This window comes from Mus caroli, chromosome 2, assembly GCF_900094665.2.
Source record: "Mus caroli chromosome 2, CAROLI_EIJ_v1.1, whole genome shotgun sequence".
In the NCBI taxonomy this organism is placed as follows: domain Eukaryota; kingdom Metazoa; phylum Chordata; class Mammalia; order Rodentia; family Muridae; genus Mus; species Mus caroli.
Genome location: NC_034571.1, coordinates 121,658,998 through 121,682,343, shown reverse-complemented (window position 1 = coordinate 121,682,343; position 23,346 = coordinate 121,658,998). Strand labels below are relative to the sequence as shown.

The window sequence follows — 23,346 nt, the reverse complement described above, 5'->3', positions numbered from 1 at the left end:
TCAAAAAGTTATTTTTAGAATTAGCTTCTAAAATACACTGTGAAAATGGAAACAGCTCTAGGAAAATAAGCAACATAAAGTTTACCTCATCTGAGTCCACTAACACTGGGAGAGCTCTGAAACAAGAGACAAGGACAGTGTCACTCATACAGGCCTGAGAGTCAACGAAAACCTACTGGGACAATGGCCAAGAATGGAGCACCCAGGCTCACTAGTGTGAGTTCTCTAGAAGCATCAGATGAGCCACTTAAAATCCTTTAGACTCTACAGTCAGAGCCGTGGGGCAGCAGGGCATCTGGGAGGGCCCAGGGTTTGGGATACCGGCAGTGTTCTACTTTTTGATTACATAAAGGGACTTATTTAAAAACCTCACTGGCATCTACCTAGGATTTGTGTTTTCCAGAATGTGTATTCCTTTAAAAATGTTCAGTCTAAAGTTAACAGAAATATTTTAAAAATCTGAACTTTAAATAGAAACAAGCTAGTACAGGTGCAGTTCTACTGCATATGGGGCAGCTGCCTACAAACTCACAAGTATTCCACACACTCCCACCCCACCCCATTTATTTCTTAACCCTTTGCTACTGGTATCTGAGTGATGATCTGTTATTTAACTAGAAAACTCACATTTTGTGCTCTTATGAAAATGAGGAGAGTACCACGTTATTCAAAGGTAGTATTTCTTTTTTATGGAGAGTATCTGTTTAGAGATGTGTTGGTTTACTGTTTGTGTGAGTAGGTGTGTGTGCCTGGACCACGGGTGTGGAAGTCAGAGGGCTACACAGAAGCTGGTTCCTGCCTTTCACCCCTGTGAGTCCCTGCAATTGAACTCAGGCTGGCAGGCTTGGCAGCGGGCGCCTTTACCTGCTATGGCAGACATAAACACATCTAAATTTCCCAACATTTAGGGATGAATTATAAAGAACCTTGAAGCTAGGGGAAAGATAAAGCAAATACATAAACAAATAAAACTGCCACATAAAACACAGCCCACATAACACACAGGGATGGATATTACAACTGCAGCTTCCTTCTGAAGCCTTCAAAGCCCAGGCTGGTGAGACAGCTCAGTGGTTAAGTATGCCACCAACATGGTGACTTGAAATGGCTGTACAATGGAAAGGCAGAGAAAGGGGTCAAGGCCATGTTCCGCTCTCTAAGAAGTAGTGATTGGATCCTATATCCATCCATTCATATACACATATACATACATATATACACACACACATGAATACTTGTTCATATATACTCACACATGTGCACACACACACATTCAGACATGCACACATGCATGCTCATGCTCACACACACACACACACACACACACACACACACACACACTCACGCACCCGCCCTGAGATACACTGAGTGAAATCCCCTTAAGCCAGAGCCTGAAGTCTAGATTTGAACAGGATATTTACACATCTGTGAACGAAGAGGGGATGTTTTCTTCCACCCACTTCAAATCTTCATCCTGTAGAAATAAATATTTATATTTAGTTTTTGCTACATCTTAGCTGAGAACGTAGTTTCTGGCACCATGTCTGTAAGTTTAAGTACTTACATCAGATGCATAGAGTCTGTTGTTTTATGTGCTCTAGAACCCGGAGTAGGCACCATATACCAAGTGCAATGTTTCATAAATAGACAGAAAATTGCTGATTTTTCTGTTTCTTGGTTTTAGCTAAGAACATAATTGTTCTTTTTCTTTTTGTCCCAAGAAGTCAAAATAAAAATGCAGAATTGATTTGTAAGACCGAAAATAGCAAAGGTTTATTTTGATTTTCTTGCTTCTACCCCTCATTATGCCGACTTTGTAAAAATGATTTGAGTTTATCCTATACTGGGCAATGCTCTAACCTTGCAAAGCACTGAGCAGAGCACCTCCGCTTGTGTTCATATTCCCACAGGAGACAAGAGAGGCAATCAGGCCAGGCAGTGGCAGTGCATGCCTTTCATCACAGCACTCAAGAGGCAGAAGCAGGTGGATCTCTGTGAGTTTGAGGCCAGAAACCCTGGTCTTAAGAAACAAACAAACAAACAAACAAACAAGTAAACCCCCTCCCCCCAAAAAAGCCAATCAGCTGGGGTAGTCAGATGTTTTTCTTTTCTAATAAGAATTGACTTATAGTTATACTTAGAAAAGAGAAATAAGAGAGTAAAATAAATGCAATTTTTCTTCCCTGCATACCTGACTACCTGGTTTGGTCTAATTGCAGCACTAAGCACTCTGCTGACTGAGACAAGACAATTGAGCCCATTTCTGTGAGTGGTTTCCAGGTAGAAATTAGTAATGAAAATTAAGACCTCTAATTTCTGATCAAAAGGCAACCCTTAGTTTAGGAAAGTGGGTAAAAAGTCTCCGATGTGTTTGTGAGTGGTGAACTTTAAATAAACTGATAGATGTCAGCAGAAGGCAAATGCCTAGCAAGCCCGACAGTAAGTATCCCGCAGTGAGAACTCTCCGGGCAAGAAGGAGTTCAGGCCTCACGTCTGCTATCTCCGAGTACTTGCACATGCATGATGAGACAGCACAGGGATGGGAGCCAAGGTGAAACATAAACTTCATTTATAATCCAGACACTTTATGTGAGAGGCCGAGGACAGTTGTACACAGTCTTTGTAAGAGTCAGGTAGATGAAACCAAGCGTCAAAATAGTTTTCCCACTTGTAGTCTCAAGCTGGTGCTCACAAATTGGGGAACTCTGAATTTTCAGATTAGGGTGCTCTCTACCTGCACACTAATACCAGGTGAAAAAAACTAGAGCTTTTAAATTACCATGAAACCACTCAAAGAATACATTTCACAGGCAGCCAAAAATAAAAATAAGGGCAGTGTTGTCATTCAGTACCTGCCCTGGGGACTCCCACACAACATGTCCTTTTTATATAGTGTCATTCCAAGGCAGCAGAGTGTAAGAGTGTGTAAGGCTTCACCCTGCTTAACTACCATCACCATCACTTCTGGCACGGCCTGCACCCATAAGGTGTTCTAAGGCTCATCTCTGAGCCAGGTGTGGCAGTGCAGACCTTTAATCCCAGCACTCAGGAGGCAAAGCAGACAGACTGAAGCAAGTCTGATCTGTATAGTGAGCTCTGGGTTCACCCAACTGGTGGCTCACAACCAGGCATAACTGGTTCCAGAGGTTCCAGGCTCTGACCAGAGGGCACCAGGCACACATGTGGTACACATACATACATATACATAAAAATAAATAAAATAACTTATAAACTCATCCCTGCCCTATACTCTATAGTTTACTCATGCTCTCAAGGGTTTAAGAAGTCTGTTGCTTTGAAAAGTGAATGGGACATACGAAGTCCTTTTCCCAACATGTAACCATCTGTACTGTACCCAAGGAGGCTTCAAAAGAGATGGCTTGGATATGCTTAAAAGCCACCACTGCCTTTCTTTTACCAAGACAAAGCCTCAGTCTGGGATGGACCTGGTAGAGCCCTGGCTAGCCATGCACTCAGATATAGCAGCACTGGGCTGGGGCTGTTGGCCAAGCCCAGTCCGACAGATGAGGACAGACAACAGCAGCACTGCATCATGGCCTCAACTTGCACCTCGGGTGGAAACAGCTGATTTAAAAACACACCTCAGCAAAACCTCCCTTGACAATCAGTGACTCTGGCATGGAAACAGACTCTAAAGTGTTAGACAAAGACTACTAAATACAGATACTCACGAAATTATCAGAAGTAGGTTTAGCTGTTCCATTTGAAACCGTTTTTGAGGCTCTTAGTTTTATTCCCTCAGCTACAATGAGAAACATCAGAGACATATAAAAGATTAGAAAATTATAACTTCACGCTTAATACCCCAATAAGAAAAATGATTATTTTTTAAAAGCAAGTTAGGAGTAGACACTTTGGCCAGAGGAGGAGCTTCATATGCCATTTCAGAAATTAAAAAGAAGCAAAGGAAAAGCTAGTAGGCTTCTGAATTGATATTCAACAATTAACAATTTACGGGTACAGTAGTATTTTGACCCACATAATACACAGTGTGTCAGTGCACAGTAGGGTGATTATGTCACTTCAAAATGATAATTTCTTTGTACTGGAGTTGAAGCTATTTTGAAGACAATGAGCTACTATAGTCACCCTATTGTATAACCACGAGGCCTTGTCCTCTTGTCTAGCTAGAATTCTGTCTCTTTTAAGCAACTGTTGTCTACTATTGTTCCTGCTTTTCTCCTTGCCTCAACCTTTTTTATCTCTGCACCTGAGATCAACAGTTTTGGCTTCTCTCTCTCTATAATATCATGTGGTATCTGCCTTTCTGCCCCTGACCTGAGCAGTGTCCTCCAGGTTTTCAACTTGCTGCTCTAAAATGTACCTGTGGAGGAGCTCAAGCATACATGTGTCCCCCAATTCGATTTACTTCAAAGTTTAAGGATTAAAAAATGTGTGCAACTTACTGTATTTTGAAAATAAAACATCTCTGGGGGCTTGCGATATATCTCAGAGGTAACATTTGCCTAGAATGTGTGAAGCCCTAGATTTCATCACTAGCACTCCAACACACACACATACATACACATCTTGGAAATTTTTTACTTGCTTGACATATAAGCAGCAATGTATGGTTATTATATATGATATGAAATTATTTTCTTCATATATGATGAGAGCTTTTTATTTTTTAGGTATTTAAAAATATGCATATGTGTCTATGTGGTATGAATATGCAGGTCAAACTCCTCTAAAAGAGACTGCACTGTCCATGATTTGAAGTCCATAGAATGTGATATATTCTCTTTAACTGGCTCTCAGTCATGCTGGCTGTACCGTGTATAGTGGTGTGGGGTTGGAGCAGCTCACTGCTATCTTGTATGTCCCGGATTACTGACAACAGTGAGCATTTTCAATGTGCACCCTGTCTGTTCCAGTCCACTGATTACCATGTGCATAACCTTTTGATGGAATTTTTCTTTATCATTCTCTACCTTATTTCTTTTTTTCAGGGGTGTGTCTCACTTAGCCTAGAGTTCACTGTTTCAGGAAGACTGGCTGGCTAGCAAGCGCTACAGACCTGCCTGTTTACACTGCCCTTCTCCCTCCCCACTCTAGCAATGGTGTAACACCTGACTCTTATACAGGTGCTGGGAACCAAACTCAAGTTATGTGCACAGCAAACACTCCTGAGCCACCTCACCAGTGTATGGGTGTGTGTGGTGTGTGTGTGTGTGTGTGTGTGTGTGTGTGTGTGTGTGTGTTAGAGACCAGAGGACAAAAACCTCTGGTGTTGTTCCCTAGGTGGCACCTACCTACAGTAGCCTGGAATCAGCCAAGAAGGCCAGTCTGGCTGGCAAGTGAGCTCCAGTGATCTGTCTTCCCCAGCACGGGGGCTACATAGACATGCTACCATGCCCAGCTTTTTTGTTTGCTTGTTTTTTAAAATACCAATGTTAAAATTGTTCTGGGGACTGAACTCATGTCCTCATGTTTGCAAGGCAAATAAATACTTTAGAGGCTGAGACATCTCTCTAGTTCTCATAGGAAAAAATTTGAAATGTATGTGACCTTGCATCTCAAGTAAAAATTTCTTTCTGTTAAAATATGTACAATAGTCATTAAAAAAAAAAAAAAAACCACCAAAAACCAAAAACCACATATCACGCACTTAAATTTTCAGATGTTACCATGAATTCCTCAACTTCATCATCAGAGTCATCTATCAAGGGCATGAAGGCATACCTAAATAAAACAAAGGAGCCTTTAAACCTGATCACTGTCAGCCACTGCATATAAAAAACAGTATTGTCCAAGTTTCTTATGCACTAAGATAACGAACCCCCTGCCCACCACATTTTAGCATTTTCCCTCATGAGAAGAGGGTGCTAATTTGATTAGTGATATTAAAGGTGATAAGATCAAATACCTTCTCAAAAATACTGTTGATGACAAAATTTATTTCTACACAGTATCCAGTATAGCAAGGAAGAAATTGAAAGGTTTATTTATGAGTGTCACCTGCATATATTTAAGTACACTTCATGCCTGGTGTCTGCAGAGGCCAGAAAAAGGCATCAGATGCCCTAGAACTGAACTTACAGGTGGTTGTGAGCCACTGCATGGGTAGTGAGAGCTAAACTCGCATCGTCTGCAAGAGGGTAAACAGCCAGTGCCCTGAACCACTGAGCTATCTCTCCAGCCCTCAAGGAGAAGAGGTTTATAAGTGAACAAAGAGCATTGTGTTTAGAGGGCTGGTGTTTCATTTCATCATTACCAAATGAGTCTATATTTAAATAAACACATCTTAGAATCCTCTAGACATTTTTGTATTTTAATTATTAAATACAACATATATTAAATAAATCACATGTGAGGCATGTTGAAGAGACAATCTTTCCTAAGGTCTTTTGGGCCATATCTTTCAAAGTAAAGGTCCTTTTTGCACACTAGAAAAGTACCTCCAAAAGAATTCAGAAATCACTATTGATAATAGCAAAAATCTAATAACAAAATGTCTACTATTTTTGAATATACATATATAGGTATACACACACACATATATATGTAGATATATATCCACTCACATTACAAAATACTGAACAGCCTTCGGTTACTGTGATGCATCTATCCACAGTATGAGATAGAAGTAATTTTTCAAAGAAAGGTACAGAACAGTACATGATTATATGACTATTTTATCTTTAGTATTTATTCATTTATTTATTTATTTATTTATTTTTATTTATTTATTTATTTTTTTTTTTGGTTTTTCGAGACAGGGTTTCTCTGTATAGTCCTGGCTGTCCTGGAACTCACTCTGTAGACCAGGCTGGCCTCGAACTCAGAAATCCGCCTGCCTCTGCCTCCCAAGTGCTGAGATTAAAGGCGTGCGCCACCACGCCCGGCTTTAGTATTTATTTTTTTAAAAAGTTCTTTTAAAGACAAGGTCTTGCCATGTATCCCAGGCTGGCCTTTAACTTACACAGACCCACCTGCTTCTGCCTCGTCTGATTAAAGGTATGCCCCAACATGTCCAGTCATTTAAAACATTTTTATCCTATTTCGTAGTGTGTGTACATGTACATGAATGTGCTCGCACAACTGGAGGTCAAAGGGCAACTTTCAGGAGTTGTTTCTCTACTTCCAGCACGTAGGTCCCGGCAGTGAGCTCAGGTCTACAAGTCTGAGGTCGAGACCTTCCCCAGCTGAACTGCTCCTGGCCTACTAGACTACTCATTGAAAACCGAAGGAAACACACGTCCTAGAATGCCCATTTCATTTTCCCTAGAGGGGTACATAAGGAACTCAGTAGTTGACTCCTTGGAGAAGGTGGGCTGGCTACTACAGTCTACAGTACAGCTTTCTGAACTCACATTCAGCCCTGTGATATAAAGCCCTGCTCTCCCTGCCCAGATTTCCTGAAATAAAAAATAGACTGAGCCGGGCAGTGGTGGCACATGCCTTTAATCCCAGCACTTGGGAGGCAAAGGTAGGTGGATTTCCAAGTTCAAGGCCAGCCTGGTCTAGAGTGAGTTCCAGGACAGCCAGGGCTATACAGACAAACCCTGTCTCGGAAAAAAAAAGACTGATTATCTAGAATCTCAAACTGCATACCTGTCTGAGCATCAGGTCAGGCACTCTAGAACTTTCTGACTGAGCATTCTGGATTTCAGATTAAGATACTTAGCTAGTAAAGTCTATGCAAATATTCTAAACTCTGAAGAAAAACTACTAAGCCCAAAGCACTTTTAAGTGTGTGGTAAGAGCACTGCCCCTGCTGCACCAACAGAATAGCACACCGTCCTTGGCTGCTATGCACCATGACTTTTCCACACGTCCTCCCAAGTGCACACTCTTTCCTAGCCTAGTCTGTCAGGTGCTAACTCTATCTTAGAGCTATACTGTAAAGTCCAGCTCTTCAGAGTCCTCATCTACCTCCAGGACTGCTTACTTAATGCTTCTATCTCACAGTCTTCTATCCGTTATGCCGGTTGTCTCACTTGACTACACAACTGCTTAAAAACAAAGTACTTTCTGACAGTCTCTCTCTGTGTGCTCTGTCAGGGTCCCTGCAACTATCAAGGCCAGTAGTTCCCTCACGGCTGTGAGGTGTGAGGTGGAGAATGACTTGGGTCAGGACTACTTTAGCAGGTGCTGGGTCAACACTTTCAGAGTCTGACCTTAAGGTTTATTTTTCTCACATATTTAAGCACAGTAAAACTTTGGGGGAAAAAGTCTCCACATGACAATTATCATAACAAAGCTTTAGGGATGGCTACATCAAAACTCCCCTGCAAAGTAGTAAAGCACCTAGAACTTTTACAATAAGCAGCGTTCAGGATAACTGGCAAAAGACAGATTCAATCGATGGAAGATGCAAAGTACATGGGACCTCTTTCATAAGGGCCTAAGCAATGCTCAGGATTTGGGGGGATTCAAGTGAAGGCTGGCTCCACTAGAATAACAAAAACATCACCAGGCTGTTAGCATCTAGTGCAGCTTCCTGGGTAAATGGGTGTCAGTCATTTTCTTCCTTTGAAGAATAAAAAAAAGTATCGTGTTTACCAATTCTGGATTTCCTAATGTTTTCTGTGAGCTGTGCCTCCTACTGTTTTCAACACCACAGAAAACAACCAGCAAGTGCTTCCAAGGCATATTCCCCCATGTTGGTTACCTCTGATTATTTGCTGATGGCCTCCATAAGAACATTATCACAATAAGGATGAGTGAAAAGAGGAAGCTCCAAAATGCATCGTCAACCCACAGCTCCATCCAGTCCTAGAGTGAGGAGAATCCAAACACAAAACATCAACCTTCTGATAAAGGTGCAAGTGTCCCATCCAAACCGTACTCAGGCAGGCCTGAGACCTCTCCAGCTGGCAAACTTTCCTTGTAAATAAACATGCAATAATTTTCTTCTAAGGAAACCTACATTGTAAGCATTGTTTCTAAAAAGCATGCATATTTCCCTTCACAAAATTTTAGGACCAACAGAAAAGATTTAGGGAAAAAAAATCAAAACTGGGACTTAGAACTTTAAGCAGAAAATATTAAAGAGGGGGAAAAACCAGAAGTTCAGCTTCTTTCCGTCAATTGTCTCTTACACTGCAGCAGCTTTAGGCTTCCAGGCACTTGGTAAGCACGCCTATGGTCTCAAGAACCAGGCTAAGTGAAAACTGTGTTCTTCCAGCTAGAGTAAGCACCAGACATCTCCCCAAAGCCAGTGCTGAGTGCAATATCAAAGCAACACACCAGACTTCGGTATTTAGTCCCACCTAGGGACAAAGCCAGGCTGGGGATATAGCTCCAGTGAGGCAAAGCATACACAAAGAGCTGGGTACTATCTCTAGCACCAACAGGTAAGAAGAAAGAAAAAAAGGCACAAAATTCTCTTTCAAAATATATAAAAAGAAGTTCAGAAAAAAGGATAAAAATTTTGAGAGAAACATGCTCAAATAGTTATTTACTTTTGGTGTTGTGAGACAGGGTCAAACATAGCCCAAGTTTGCCCTGAACTTTAGATCCTCCTGCCTCCTCTACCTCTGAGGTCAGCAATTAAAGGTTTGTACTACTGACAGTTTATGTGACAATGGGGTCAAACCTATGGTTTGTGCATTGAGGCAAGCATTCTACGGAGATCTACCTCCAGCTTCAGAGTTATTTAAAATAGAAAACAAGTTTTGAAAACTCTACAGAAAATAAATTTTTAAAATGCCCAATAAAATTATTTTACAAACTAAACTCATTGAAATTCCATAAAACAGTATAATTAAAAACAACTGCTTAAATAATTAATTTAATTAAATGCTTTAGTTCTGTAATAATTTAATTAACCAATTTAATTATCTAATCAATCATTTAATTAAACCTTAAGACATTTAAGATTTTACTTACTGATTGGCATTTTGCGATCCTGAAGGTCTTTGTTGTCCACACCATAAACACTATAGAAGCTGAAAGACAGAGAAAGTCACCCATGAGAGAAGATACAATACTGAAATGGGCGATTTCTGAAAAAGGTATAGATGGCTTACCCAGCACTGCAAAGATGAGTGTATTTGTAAAATGCCTATACAATGAAAATTTCACTGTGTTCTTTCTTAGCCTTAGAGTCTTCATAGTCTGTGCCAAACTTATAAAAATGTGAAAAACCAGTTAAGGAAAAACATGGGAAACGGCAAAGTATAGTTAAAAGAAAACATAGGATGTTGGGATTAAGGTGTGCATCACCAGGCCTGGCAAGACTAGCTTCTAAAGTAACACAATCCAGCTAATTAGGACCTACTGTGAGATCCTACAAAAATGCAAACACACTGTACCCCTTACACGTATCAAATAAACAAACAAATCTGTTCTTGCTAAATCATCCGAAAGTGTTCTTTAAAAGCTAAGGGATTAAAAACTCAGAAGCAAATTTGAAACTGCCTAAACCTTCACTTACCAGGACACTGTTTAGGTCAAGTTTAAGTCACCTACGGCCACCCCCTGCAGAAGAGAAAGCAGTGACAAAGCGCACAGGCTCCACAAGGTGGAGAGAGCCAGCCCAGCATGCTGCTGCAGTAGGAAAAGGATATCCACCAGCACAAGCCCGAGTCAAGGAGAGAGAGAGGCAGGCTGGCCAGAAGAACAAGATCAGAGTCATTCGCCTGCAGCAAAACAGCAAAAACAATAACCAAGCAGGAGAGGGGGCGGGGTGGGGGCATGGGGAGACATAGAAAGGCCACCAACTCTGAACCTGTAAGTTAGATTCTTACAGGATTAACTGCTTTTGTGTTAGGTTCACTGAAACCAAAGTCAACAATGCCATTATCCAAACCCATCAATTTTATATCTACCCTTGCTTGTATCTATCTGCTTATCATCTGTAACCATTCAGAAAACCCATTTCTCACTGTATAGTTATACTAAAAATGACCAAACAGCAGCTGAGAGCGAACTTTACACACTCAAGTTCAAAGGAAAGGAGTATTGGTCACCCTCAATACCATCCAGAACTATTTTAATTTCTGGGTTTCTTTATGACCACTGAGTAAATTAAACCTTTCGTCTTGCTTTCCTCACATTCCCACCCCAATGTACTGGAAAGTAACAAAGTCCATGCTGTCCAAAGGAGACAGGTCTTCTACAGTTACCACCTGAGTGTTCCCACTAAGTCACTCTGTGGATAGTTAGGAAGAAATCTTTGAAATGTTATCTTTAAGTTCCCATGAGAAAACAGCACATTTTGTTTGTTTATTTATTTTGAGATAGAGTCTCTTTATATAGTCCTGTCTCTGAATTCTCTTTATAGTTCATGTTGGCCTCCAACTCAGAGATCTACATACCTCTGCCTCCCAAGTACTAGGATTAAAGGTGTGCACCACCACAACTGGCTATAAAATTCTTTAGGATGAAGCCTAAAGCTCAATTGCTTAATGCAAGATCTATTCCCTGACTTCTCAAAAGTTCCAAGCACAAATCACTTTGGAAAAGAGGCAGCTTGGGCTCCTTTGTAAATGCACCAAGGCAGAGGTCAGGCCGTCAGGACAGAGAGGCACTGCTAAGGGAGGGGTTGCCTCCATCTCTACTGCAGCTCTGCTGTTCCAGCTCCAGGGGTGTCTATTTCCTGTCCATTCGCCACAGGAAGGCAAGTATCTCTGAGAAGTCACTGCAGAGGCTACACAGGACTCATCCATGCCATTATATCTTCCCTATGGCCTCATCTGCCATGACTCCTCACCACGTTTACACACAATAAACCTAAGCTAGGACATGTGAAGTCTTTACTTTTTCTGCCAGAGTTTTCCTCCTGCCTCTAGTCTCACACCAGCACTCTAAAATGGCGATTTCATCTATGCTGCTTAAATGAAGTTACACACTTGTCTCTTTATCAGGTGTGAACTCTGTAAACATAGAGACAGTACTCTTTTTGTGCCTCACTGTGTGAGGTGCGTACTGAAGTGTACATACTTAATGAATTAACAAAAAAAATAGAGACATTCCTGTCTGGGGAGTTAGCTCTCTCTTGCCTTTAACTAAACTCCTACATTGAGAAAACCATAATGTACAATTATATTTTATTCCACTATTATTATGAATTAAAAGTAATCTGATTTTAATGATACCACCAACTATTTTGGAAGGACATGGTAAAGGATATGAACCACACAAAAATGGAGTCAATAACTGCTAAAACAATGTCAGTCAAAACAACAGCTAAATGTTTAGAACCCTGAAAGATAAAAGTATGGAGAGCCTAAGTTTACACAAGTTTCACTGCAGTATGAAAGTATCATCTGATGAAGAAAAACAGCTTTGCTTTTCATCACCTCCAACTCTGCACTGTTTATACCTTATGGAATGTGTTCAGCACATAGAAATCATCTGTTTTGGGAACAATAAATGTAATTTCTTACCAATTTTATTTTATGTTAGAAATCTAGCAGTGAATCGCTAATCCGCTCTCAGCTCCCGGCAGGTGGTCACAAGGCTCTACACCTGCTCAAGAGCTCTTAATTTTGATGTGCCCTGACTAGCTCAATGGCTGAGCGCTTCCAAACTTCCCTGGGGCTAGCACACACTCCCCTCTGGTATTCTTGGTTTAAAATGCAGAGCTCTTGAGTGGGACGCTCACAAGGATCTTAGAGTGGATTAATGATTCACTGTTACAGAGAAATAAATGCAATGCTCTTCATGCCCCAGTCTCACCCAGACCTATTATCTCAGTCTCCTTTTTTACACCAAACCTAGAACTGGGACTATCAGAAAAACTAGCTCCTGACCTCCCCTAATGGTAAAGGGACATACTCGTGCAAAAAAGGCAGAGTGGAGGTGGGAGACCGTGGGAAGGGAGAAACAAACTATAATTTAGGCACTTGTTTCAAAACAGCCAATATCTAACTGCTGAATATGTAAATTTTAAAATGTGTAATACTGTGTTTATATGTGCAGTAGTATTTTTCCTAGTCTTTTTAGAAAAGATTAATTTCCTATGAATTATATACACACACATATTTGAGATTATAGGAAGGATTCATAATTATGCAAAGGAATAAATATGCTCAGAGAATTAAAGAACAGATTGGAAACACACAGTGCAAATGTATCAAGACAATAGAATAAGGCTTTTTTAATACTATTGGAAAATGTCCTCTTCTAAGAGCCAAACAAAATTATGTGAGGTGAACTTACGTGACAACACACAGATTAACTGCTCTATGCACAATGATCTGACCTTCCCACTGAATTCAAGTACGTTTTGGATAAAATGCAAGATTCTCTGGATCAGACAAATATACTAGCTCCTTAAGCACTCGGCCCTTGATGGAATTGCTAAGAAGAACCCACACTCCTTTCATGGAGTTTTTGGCTTGCTTTGCTTTTTTTTTTCCTTAGAGGTTTTCAGAGATGAAAATACCAACACTTCCTCAGATGACCAAGTGCTGATGCCCACATGATCAGAGTCTTCCCTGAATGCAACCTTCTCCTGGTTCTTCCAGCAGTGGGACTTGCTGACTCCCCAGACAGCAAGTCCAGTCAGAGTGAAGTTAGAGGTGATGAGAGGAGGCCGGCCGCTCATTCCAGTGAAGAGTATATATCTTCCTGCCTACGTAATCCTTTTCTATCCTGCTCATCTGATCTGCTTCCAAGCCCAGGATTAAGGAAGATATGTCTGCATAAACTATGTAAGGGCAGAGACATATGTCCCTGATGAGCAAACACTTGTGCATAGAGCTGCCTCCAAGAGCAACATCAATGGCGCTTTCACCATCAGTCCTTTTAGGAAGCACTCTGCTGGGCTCACCCTTTACCAAGTATGAAAAAAAAGCAGCCTATTCCATCTAAAAAGCTCAGATTTTAAAAACAAAGAAAAATGAAGAGACAAAGTATGACAGTATTCCACAGCAACAAAAGGGGTGAGTGAGTTAATGTGGTTTTTACCCCGATGACTCTCATGACGCCTTCAATGGCTGCAAAGATCAAGTAAAGCAGTCCCAGTCCAATCACCCGGTGCATCACTGTTCCTAAGCGAGGCCTGGAGTAAGCAAGAAGGGGAGGCGGGGAGAGAGCATTCGTAAGCAGAGAGCATCTGAACACAGAATCCAAGGGGTCAATACACCGAGGGCACTATCTGTCACATGGCAGTGCTTGAGTTCTATTTCACAGGACACAATCAGAAGCCAGTCTGCCCTCTAGGACCTGAACCTGTACAGGTGCCAGTGAAGAAACTGTGTGGCTGGCCACAAAGGTGCCAGAGGACTTGAAATTAGTATGGAGGAATGCGGTAGTGAACCTAGGAAGAGTTCTGCCAGAGGTTACAACTTCTATTAACTGTAAAGCACACAAAGCGCCACCTGAGAGACGCCCACTCGCCTTGTGACCGGCACAGAGCAGGATGAACATGAGGGACACCAGCACCCTCTCTATTTTCCTGCCTCTCAGAGCAGGGGTGGTAACATAATTTGGTTTTTAACCTTTAAACTTAAGAGTAATAGTTTTGGCCAGGCATGGTGGCGCACGCCTTTAATCCCAGCACTTGGGAGGCAGAGGCAGGCAGATTTCTGAGTTTGAGGGACAGCCAGGACTACACAGAGAAACCCGGTTTCAAAAAACCAAAAAAAAGAAAAAAAAAGTTTTGAGTCTTATAAATGGTAAGTAGGGGAAAATATATTTTCCTTTACAATTAACAATCTGAATATAGATGAGACCTACAAATCAGAATTGATCGCGCATACATTTTAAAATACTTTAAAAACCCACCTCTCAGAGTAATTAGAAGGAAAAAAAATGGTTTTGAAAACCTATCTAAGAAAATCATGTTAAAACAAAATCTAAGGCAAGGAGCTAAGTATTGGGTGTGGAAAAGGAGATCAGGATGGTGGCCCCCTTCAGGTTCAGGCAAGGAAGGGCTGGGAATGCAGCCCAGGCTGGCCTTGAACTAGAGATCCTTTGAACTCCATGCCCTAAGTGCTAGGATTACAGGTGTCGACAGCCCTAGCTAGGACCTAACAATTCTACTCCACAACATTTTTAAGAAAAACAGAACATGTCTACCAAAAAGCTTGTTTGACAGCAGTGATGGCAGCTTTACCATTATTGTCAAAAACTAGGGGGGGCAGCCAGGCGTGGTGGCGCACGCCTTTAATCCCAGCACTCGGGAGGCAGAGGCAGGTGGATTTCTAAGTTCGAGGCCAGCCTGGTCTACAAAGTGAGTTCCAGGACAGCCAGGGCTACACAGAGAAACCCTGTCTCGAAAAAACAAAAAAAACCAAAAACCTAGGGGGGAAAGCATTTATAGCTAGCAACAACACATTTAGGGAGAGGAGCCACTCTCATTACCTTCAGAACGCTCTATGTAACAGAACCCTCCAGGAAACCCAAGCTGCTGAGAAGCACAGATCCTGCCTACCTTCCTGCCTTTAGAATGGAAAGAACTGGGCAGAGCAAACTGTGAATAAAGAGCCCCTACTAGAAAGCCAACAAAATCACAGGCTGGCTTTCAGCACCATTCAAAGGGAAGTGACTTGGCTAATCTTTACTCTGTAGCATTGTTTGTATGCACCTGTCACATTCAATTAGAAATGACGTTGAATAAAAAACATTTACAAAAGTGACCAGAACTCCAAGACATGTATGAGTTAAATTAGCCAATAATATGTGAGAAATTGGAGTTTAAATAGAAATAAAACTTAGTCCTCATGGGGGCCAGAATCTTCCTTACACCACAGGGAGTGGCAGATCACAATTATGACAGTCATAAAGGAAGATCTGTAATTCAAAGACATAGCTTGGTTTCCATGTTTGCATCTGGGCTTAGATGGCAATTTCCAAATAGTCTCTGCTGCCCTTGTGAATGAAACACCAGATACGGCAAAGTCATCTGGATTCCAGAGTTGACCTAACGCCATCATTCATTTTCACTTCTCCCCTTCATGAAGAGCCTGGAAGCCTGACATCTCGGCCTAGCTGTGCTCTCAAACACAGTGAGACGCAAAAAGAAGGCCTAAGGAATGCAGATCCTTGCAGCCACACTCAGTACCACTCTTCTACCTCTGCTCTTGCCATGGACACTTTAGAGCTCCGAAATTTCTCCTAGTGTTTTACTATTAGCTAACATCAATGTTGCTTCCCCAGTGATCCTAGGTTAACTTGAAAATATCCTGAGACATGCACTACTGTGCAAAGAGACCAGCTGACTTCAAAATGTCCTTCCTCTCACCTCTCCAAAGCTGCCCGTGCCTTGCTGCAGTGGTATGGTTAGAGTCTCAGGTGGGAGGACTACTCTGGGAGTGCATGGCCCCTCCTGGTTCCCCGAGCAGGTCAATTCTACAGCCCACTAATGAATCCTGTAGATGAGAGTGACCCAGATGGTGACTACCTTCACCTACCAGAGGTCACCCACAAAAGAAGGGTAGGTGTTCCTGTGGGATACAGCCCTCCCAAGCACTGAGTTCATCTCTAGGTACATCCCTCCACCCTCAGATTGCTTTATGACAGTAACAGTATCATCACCTGGATGGCTAGGAGCACTGGTCTCCTGCTATTACCATCACTATTACCAGTGGAACCCCTGCAAGTTGGGCCCATCCCATGTTTCTTGCATACCTAGGTACACCTTATTCAATGTGTGGTTCTTATATCAGCCCCTAGCCTCTTGGGCAAGCTTGTTGAAACAGAGAAATCAAGACAGAGGTAAATGGGGTCCTGAGAAGGGAAGATGCAGTGTGGTGTGACCAATCCCCCTGCCTTCACTCTCTCAGTTTCTGGACCTTTTATGGAGCTCTCTTGGTGGATCTCATGTTAGAACAGGGTGTCCAGAACTTCATGGCCTTGTGGTCTGTAGGGCAAAGGAGGATGGAATGTCCATTAGAAAATAAATGGTGGTCTCTAGTTATTACGGTTCCAAACTCTGGGTCTGGATTTGCTGCACCTTTACAGTAAGACATAGACCACTTAAGTTAAGGTGTGGTGGCAATGCTTATAATCTCTGCACTTAGGATGCTCAGGACACCTTGGCTACAGGGATTCAATTCCGAATCTTCATTTGGAGATAATATAAAATGGCTAGTCCATGCAAGCTTTTTTTTAAACCCATGTTCCTGCAGAGTTTTCCCTTGGGGATTCAGGTAGCAACTGACAAGCCCCCAGTTCCACAGAGGTCCTGGTACACATGAGCTGAAGCACTAGACTGGAGAGTCGAGAGCTGTTCATCACAGCAATACTTACTTCACAATGCCATAACCCAAGCTCACAATGATCACAAGCAGGCGAGCCAATGTCCTCTTAACTGCAGATATCAACTCTGCAAATATCAGTAAACCTTGAGCTGAGGAACAAGAAAAGAAAACAACTGATTGTGTGTACTCTTGAAGGCCTTCTAAGACTCTAAAAAAAAAAAATTACTGTACAATGACATCGACACACGCTAAAAAATTACTGTGCATCAACATTGACATCAACTGATATTCCAGGCCTCAGTGAAAGGCAACACTACCTCCTGAAGACTCACCACAGGTGTGATCAGCTAGCTCTACTGGGCAGTTTTCTGATGTCAACCTGAAACCTATCAGAGCTCCCCTCCAGCTACATCCCTCTTCATGTACAGCAAATATCCGAAAGCCCTCTGCAGTTCTCTTTTTTCTAGTACCTTTGTCATTTATTCACTTAAGATGTATACTTACAGTAGTAAAGTACTGGTCTAGAATGCACAAGGCCCTGGGTTCAAACTCTAACCCATAAAAAGAAATGCAAGTATTCATTGTGCTCCTGCTATATATATATGAGACTGTGAGAGGCACCTTGATCTCTAGCTGCGTAGACTTTGGACTCTGACTAGGACATGTAAGCAGACACAACTCAGCGCGGGGAGGGCTGCATGTGACACAGTAACCCTGGGGCTAGGAGAAAGAGCACCTAATACACATCTGGGGGCACGTAATTGTCTGGAAATGAGGATTTACAGACTAAGTGGATATATGTAGAGGAAGAAAAGGGCAAATATAGCCCTTGGAAAGCACAAAAAGAGGGGAAAGTACAGTGTATATGCAGTAGAGTGCAATGTCAGAGTATAAAACAGAGACCAGGAGCACTTGTGGCTCCCGGGACTCTGTTATGGAGTCCAGACTTGATGTTGAAATCTGTCCTTGAATATTTCTGTAAGTCAAGTTTTATCATAACACAGACATGCTTACTTGCTTATTGTTGTCTGTGGCTGTGTTTTACTCAGGGCAGAGCTGAGTCATCAGAGATCATGTGGTGTGCAAAGTCAAAAGTGTTTAGTACATGGGCTTTGTAGGACTTTCAAACATACTGACAGTGACTCAGAGTTTCTTTGCTAACCCCTTTGATGACACCTCAGATGAAGGACTTGGATTCTCTGATGGCCCCAAATGGCATTTCATTTCTTCGTAGATCTCTGGGTTTTGCTATTCTTCAGTCCATACCACCCTTGCTCTCTCTAGGTAAGAGATCCTTCCCAGAACATAAAGGGGATGAGCTACCTTCTCTGACACTCAGCCATGTTTCAACCCTAATGCTTTATCATCTTATACTGCCTCCTCCTGACCCTGACAGTACTTGGGAAGGAGTCCAGGGCCTATGTAAGCGAGGCAATCTATCCACCACTGGGATACACCCCCAGCACTTCGATATCTGACTTAGAGCACATATGCAAACATCTCTGTGCATGTATACACAAGCCCATATTAGCAGGAACAGCTCTACTACGTAGTCCTCCATGTTGGCCTTTGTTTAGTCTTTTGTAGATATGCTTTTTTCAGAAATTTCAAACATTCCTCAACAGAGAGAAATTAGTGTGATAAATTACTATGAATCCACCACTCAGTTTCAATAAATAGCAACATGAGTCCAAAGTGGCATATATATTTCAATTCAGTTTTCTTTCCCTAGAGTTGGCTAGCATCACTATGGCTGTTAATAACTGATGCCAAACTCATTTGTAACTGTACTCAAAAGGACATTTTTACCCCTTTGAAATCTTCAAAGTGTCAGTGGTAAGACCAAGTGCTCACTCCTGTGACCGTTTGTCTCTATCTTCTCCAAGCCAACGCACATATCTGAAACAGCAGCCTAGCCAGCTTCAAGCATCCCACTGTGCAAACCATGGTAGGACCTCCTTTGATCATAGGAAGCTTTTGCAGGGTGAAGAGAAGAGGAGAGCATAGACTACAGATACCACAGACTTACTCTCTGGGGCTCAAGAGCCTTTCTTTTCTTTTTTCCAAGGAGAGAAAAAAAACAAAACTCAGAAAAGTAAAATATTAAAATCACTGGCGACACTTAAGGTACCCTTACCCATATCTTGGTATTGTTTTAATATAGAGAATGGGAATTTTTCTTTTTCCAGAAAGAGAAGTGAAGGGAAAATTAGAAAGAAAAAAAAAAAAAAAGAGGAGAGAGCACATAGCACATGTTCTAGCTCAGATGATCAGGGTCCTACTCTAAACTGTCACTCTGTGCAGTTCACATGCTTATGCACCAGAGGACACAGGTGTCCTGATTTACCGATCTTCACCTTATTCCCCTGAGACAGTCTCTTACTGAACCTGCAGCTTGACTGCTAGCTAGCAAGCTCCATGGACCCCCCACAGAGCTGGAGTTGTAAGTATGTGTGCAGCCACATGTGGCTCTTAAGTGGGTACTGAATGCTTTCTTTCTTAGTAAGTACTTTACATACTGAGCCACCTTCCAAGCCTCCTGACATTCTCTTGTTGGCTTCCGTCCTCTTTACTGGGAACACAGATATTTGCAAACCTATGTACAAAAGAGGTCTTCCTCCAGCTATGCTTACACTAGCTAAAATACACTACACACAACTCATAGAAACAGTCAAAACTTACTTGACAGTCCAGTGCTGTTGATGTTTTGGTATTCACTATAAAAAACTGCCTTTTCAAGCATTCCTAGGAAAATGACAGCTGCAATCCAGAACTGGATTCTTAATATATCTTTCCAGTAACAGGCAGACCACAGCAGCCAGAGTACACCATATAATATGTAAACAATACACATCACCATGTAAAACTGCAGGGAGAGAAACAGTGTTAGCCTCTGACCCTTTTAACTCTAGAAAGCAGACATCTCTTGATTCTCCCACCCTTCATTTCTTAGTCTCTCTGAAAGCAGAAATAGAGGACATGTCAAAGCATTACCTACAAAGCAATTGTTACTACTGAACTCTTAAAATTCTTAAAAATTAATTTGGAAATGAGGAGGAGAAATACTCACAATCATGAGAGGCCAGTCTGATGCAGAGATGTACCCATGAGGACCCACCATAGAAAGAGAAACTAGTGACAGCAGCAACGGGGAAGGGGAGGAAGAAATCCAAGAGTTAATTAATAATCAAGTTTTTAGTAATTTTAAACATAAGCTCATCTCTCCATATCTATTTAAAAAGTGTATTAGCATTAAGATAACCATTAAGTTTTAGGACTTCAAAATAGATGTATAACTAACAAATCTATCCTTGAAGATATGTTTTGGGCTGGTGAGATGGTTCAGTGGGTAAGAGCACCGACTGCTCTTCCAAAGGTACTGAGTTCAAATCCCAGCAACCACATGGTGGCTCACAACCACCCATAATGAGATCTGATGCCCTCTTTTGGTGTGCCTGAAGACAGCTACAGCGAACTTATAATAATAAATAAATCTGTGGGCCGGAACAAGTGGGGTTGGCCAGAGCAAGCAGAGGTCCTAAGTTCAATTCCCAACAATCACATAAAGGCTCACAACCATCTGTACAACTACAGTGTGTACTCATATACATAAAATAAATAAATCTTTTAAAAAAAAAAGAAAGATATGTTTTAAACAGAAATAGATTCACATTAATGAAAAAAAACTATAGAATACAGATATGTATGACTAAAGGTTAACTATACCATTTAAATCCCAGACTGCATCTGTTTTCTCCGTTTTAATAGAAACAACGAAGATATGGAAGCCATCTTTCTGGGTCTTGGCTACAACATCCTATAATAGAGAGAGTAAGCCTTTGTTCTTTGAGACAGATTAGTATATGAGATACAGTTATACAGTTCATAGTTAAACAGTTTTAATAACTGAACAGATAAAACAAAGGGAAGGAATGACAGGCAGTGGAAGGAAGACCTTGCTGCCATTTTCTTTTTTACCCACCCCTCCTCCATACCCAGGAGAGGGGAACAAAGGGGTCTCATCCTGTGTCTTCTACCACTTGTACTGCCACAGGCTCCCCATGCATTCTCATTCTGTGCTGCCTTTAATACTATTATTCAAAATTTTTTTTTCTGGGTTGGTCTTGGTGACACATGCCTTTAATCCCAACACATAGGAGGCAGAGGCAAGTGAACCTCTGTGTGTTCAAGGCTAGCCTGGTCTATATAAAGTTCCAGGCTATATAGGACCATAAAGTAAAATCCTATCTGAAAATATCTGCCAGTGGCAGTGATGCAAGCCTTTAATCCCAGCACTCCATGAGGCCTCTGGGAGGCCAGCCTGGTCTACTCTACAAAGAGAGTTCCAAGACAACCAGGCTACCCAGTGACATCTATCTTGAAAAAGAAATCTAATATTGGAATTCTCATAGTCCCTCTTAATACCACCAAACATTCAATTTTAACTAAATATTGTTTTTTAAAAATTGAGTTGAATGACAAGTGAGATAATGTCAAAAATAAGTCAGACCAGTCAGAGGCTTTGAGTCTGAGCCAGTCTGGGCAGCAGTAATAATACAGTGTCACAAAACAAAATATAACTACCAAGTTGTTCCTGTCTCTACAAGGATGGGTACCTGCACCATCCCCAATAGGCACCAAAATCCATGAATGCTCAAGTCCTTCGTATTGAACACCAAGGCATTTGCATAGTCTGCACATCCTCCTATATGCTTAAAATCACCTCTACATTATTTCTAATACTAATAGACTGTAAATGCTATACAAATAGCTGTTGTATCGGATTGTCTAGGGAGTGGCAAAAAAATGTCTGTGGATGTTCAATACAAAATTACTTTTCTGACTGTTTTTGATCTGCATTTGGTTGTATCTATGGATGTGGTATTCAGGGAAACACAATCTGCAGGTGCTGAGGGCCAACTCACATGGACGAAATGATTCAAGTGTCTTAGGTCACTCTGCCACCAGCTATTCCACTAACAAAGCTGTCCAGTGGGTGCTGGAGAGATGGCTCAGAGATTAAAAGCACTTGATGCTCTTCCAGAGGACCTGGGTTTAGTTCACAGCACGTGGCTTACAACAGCTTGTAACCCCTTCTCCAAGCGATCTGTATGCAATACGCGCACACATTGAAAACAACCCACTAAGAACCTCCCTCAATGATGCTGATGACTCCTCTCCCAATGGCCCTGCCAAGTCAACATGGCACAGTTCACAGCCATGGGCATGCTCTCCTCTCACTCTCTACCCCTCCACATAAGATAGCTTAGTAAAGAGACTGTCCCTGCCTCTGCAGTCAATGTCCCTATTAGATTTCTATTTGGAATAGATGAGGAAAATTGTAAAGTCACTCTGTATAAGCTAAATTTAGGCTCTCGCATGTCCATTTCAGTCCTACACATAATCCCTCCTAACCTTCTGTACTTAGTACTCTGACTTTTGCCTCTCAGTAATTCCCCCAAATGCTACAATCTCCCTTTCCTGTGCTGCGCTGCTTCTCACTATACAGCCGTGGAGATTGAAGGAGCCCACTGCTATGCTGTCTTGTGCACTGAGAACTGACATTTCAAAACAAAACCACAACAAAAAAACAAAACAAAAAACAACTGCAGAGCTAGTATTCAGAGAGATTTTTAAACAAAAGCAGAAATAATACCTGTAATATAGAGAGAAACAAAAAAAAATATATTGTTTTAAATAGTTCCTTTTTTTCCTTTCCCAATTTTAGTCACTATCATTCTCCAAGTAAACATCAAATTGATTTTCCAAGTCTTACTATAATCTGTGCTTACTGGACTTGGAGACAAAGGGCTTACCGTTGATCCTTCCTGGCTTGAAATGTTTCTGATACCTGTTAGTTCTTTATTCTGGAAAAGAGTAAAACAATTGAATTCTGTATTACTACATTTCCATGGAGAAAAGTAGCTTTTAATAATTAAGATAAGGGGCTGGAGAGACGGCTCAGTGTTTAGAAACACTGACTGCTCTTCCAGAGGTCCTGAGTTCAACTCCTAGCAACCGCATGGTGGTTCACAACCATCTGTAATGGGATCTGATGACCTCTCCTGGTGTGTCTGAAGAGACAGACAGTATACTCACATACATAAAATAAAATGTCTTAAAAACAAAACAAACCAGCACTCGGGAGGCAGAGGCAGGCGGATTTCTGAGTTCGAGGCCAGCCTGGTCTACAAAGTGAGTGCCAGGACAGCCAGGGCTACACAGA

At 41.6% G+C, this 23,346-nt stretch overlaps 1 protein-coding gene across 3 annotated transcripts in view; it reads right to left on the bottom strand.

Annotated features, from left to right (window-relative positions):
- Positions 1-23,346, bottom strand: part of Tmem87b (transmembrane protein 87B) — a 35,791-nt gene that overhangs the window by 2,221 nt on the left and 10,224 nt on the right. For 2 of the 3 annotated variants that reach the window (XM_029472911.1, XM_029472912.1), the window contains exons 5-18: positions 22,937-22,987; positions 20,847-20,937; positions 20,191-20,252; positions 19,803-19,986; positions 17,170-17,269; positions 13,885-13,978; positions 10,539-10,610; positions 9,999-10,107; positions 9,859-9,917; positions 8,639-8,742; positions 5,633-5,706; positions 3,693-3,763; positions 1,422-1,474; positions 86-116 (exon numbers count right to left, since the gene is read on the bottom strand). In XM_029472911.1, coding sequence (XP_029328771.1) covers positions 86-116; positions 1,422-1,474; positions 3,693-3,763; positions 5,633-5,706; positions 8,639-8,742; positions 9,859-9,917; positions 9,999-10,107; positions 10,539-10,610; positions 13,885-13,978; positions 17,170-17,269; positions 19,803-19,986; positions 20,191-20,252; positions 20,847-20,937; positions 22,937-22,987 — 1,155 coding nt within the window. Of the gene's footprint in view, positions 1-85; positions 117-1,421; positions 1,475-3,692; positions 3,764-5,632; positions 5,707-8,638; positions 8,743-9,858; positions 9,918-9,998; positions 10,108-10,538; positions 10,611-12,103; positions 12,176-13,884; positions 13,979-17,169; positions 17,270-19,802; positions 19,987-20,190; positions 20,253-20,846; positions 20,938-22,936; positions 22,988-23,346 lie in introns of all 3 variants that reach the window. The other variant, XM_021156092.2, reaches the window with a different exon arrangement.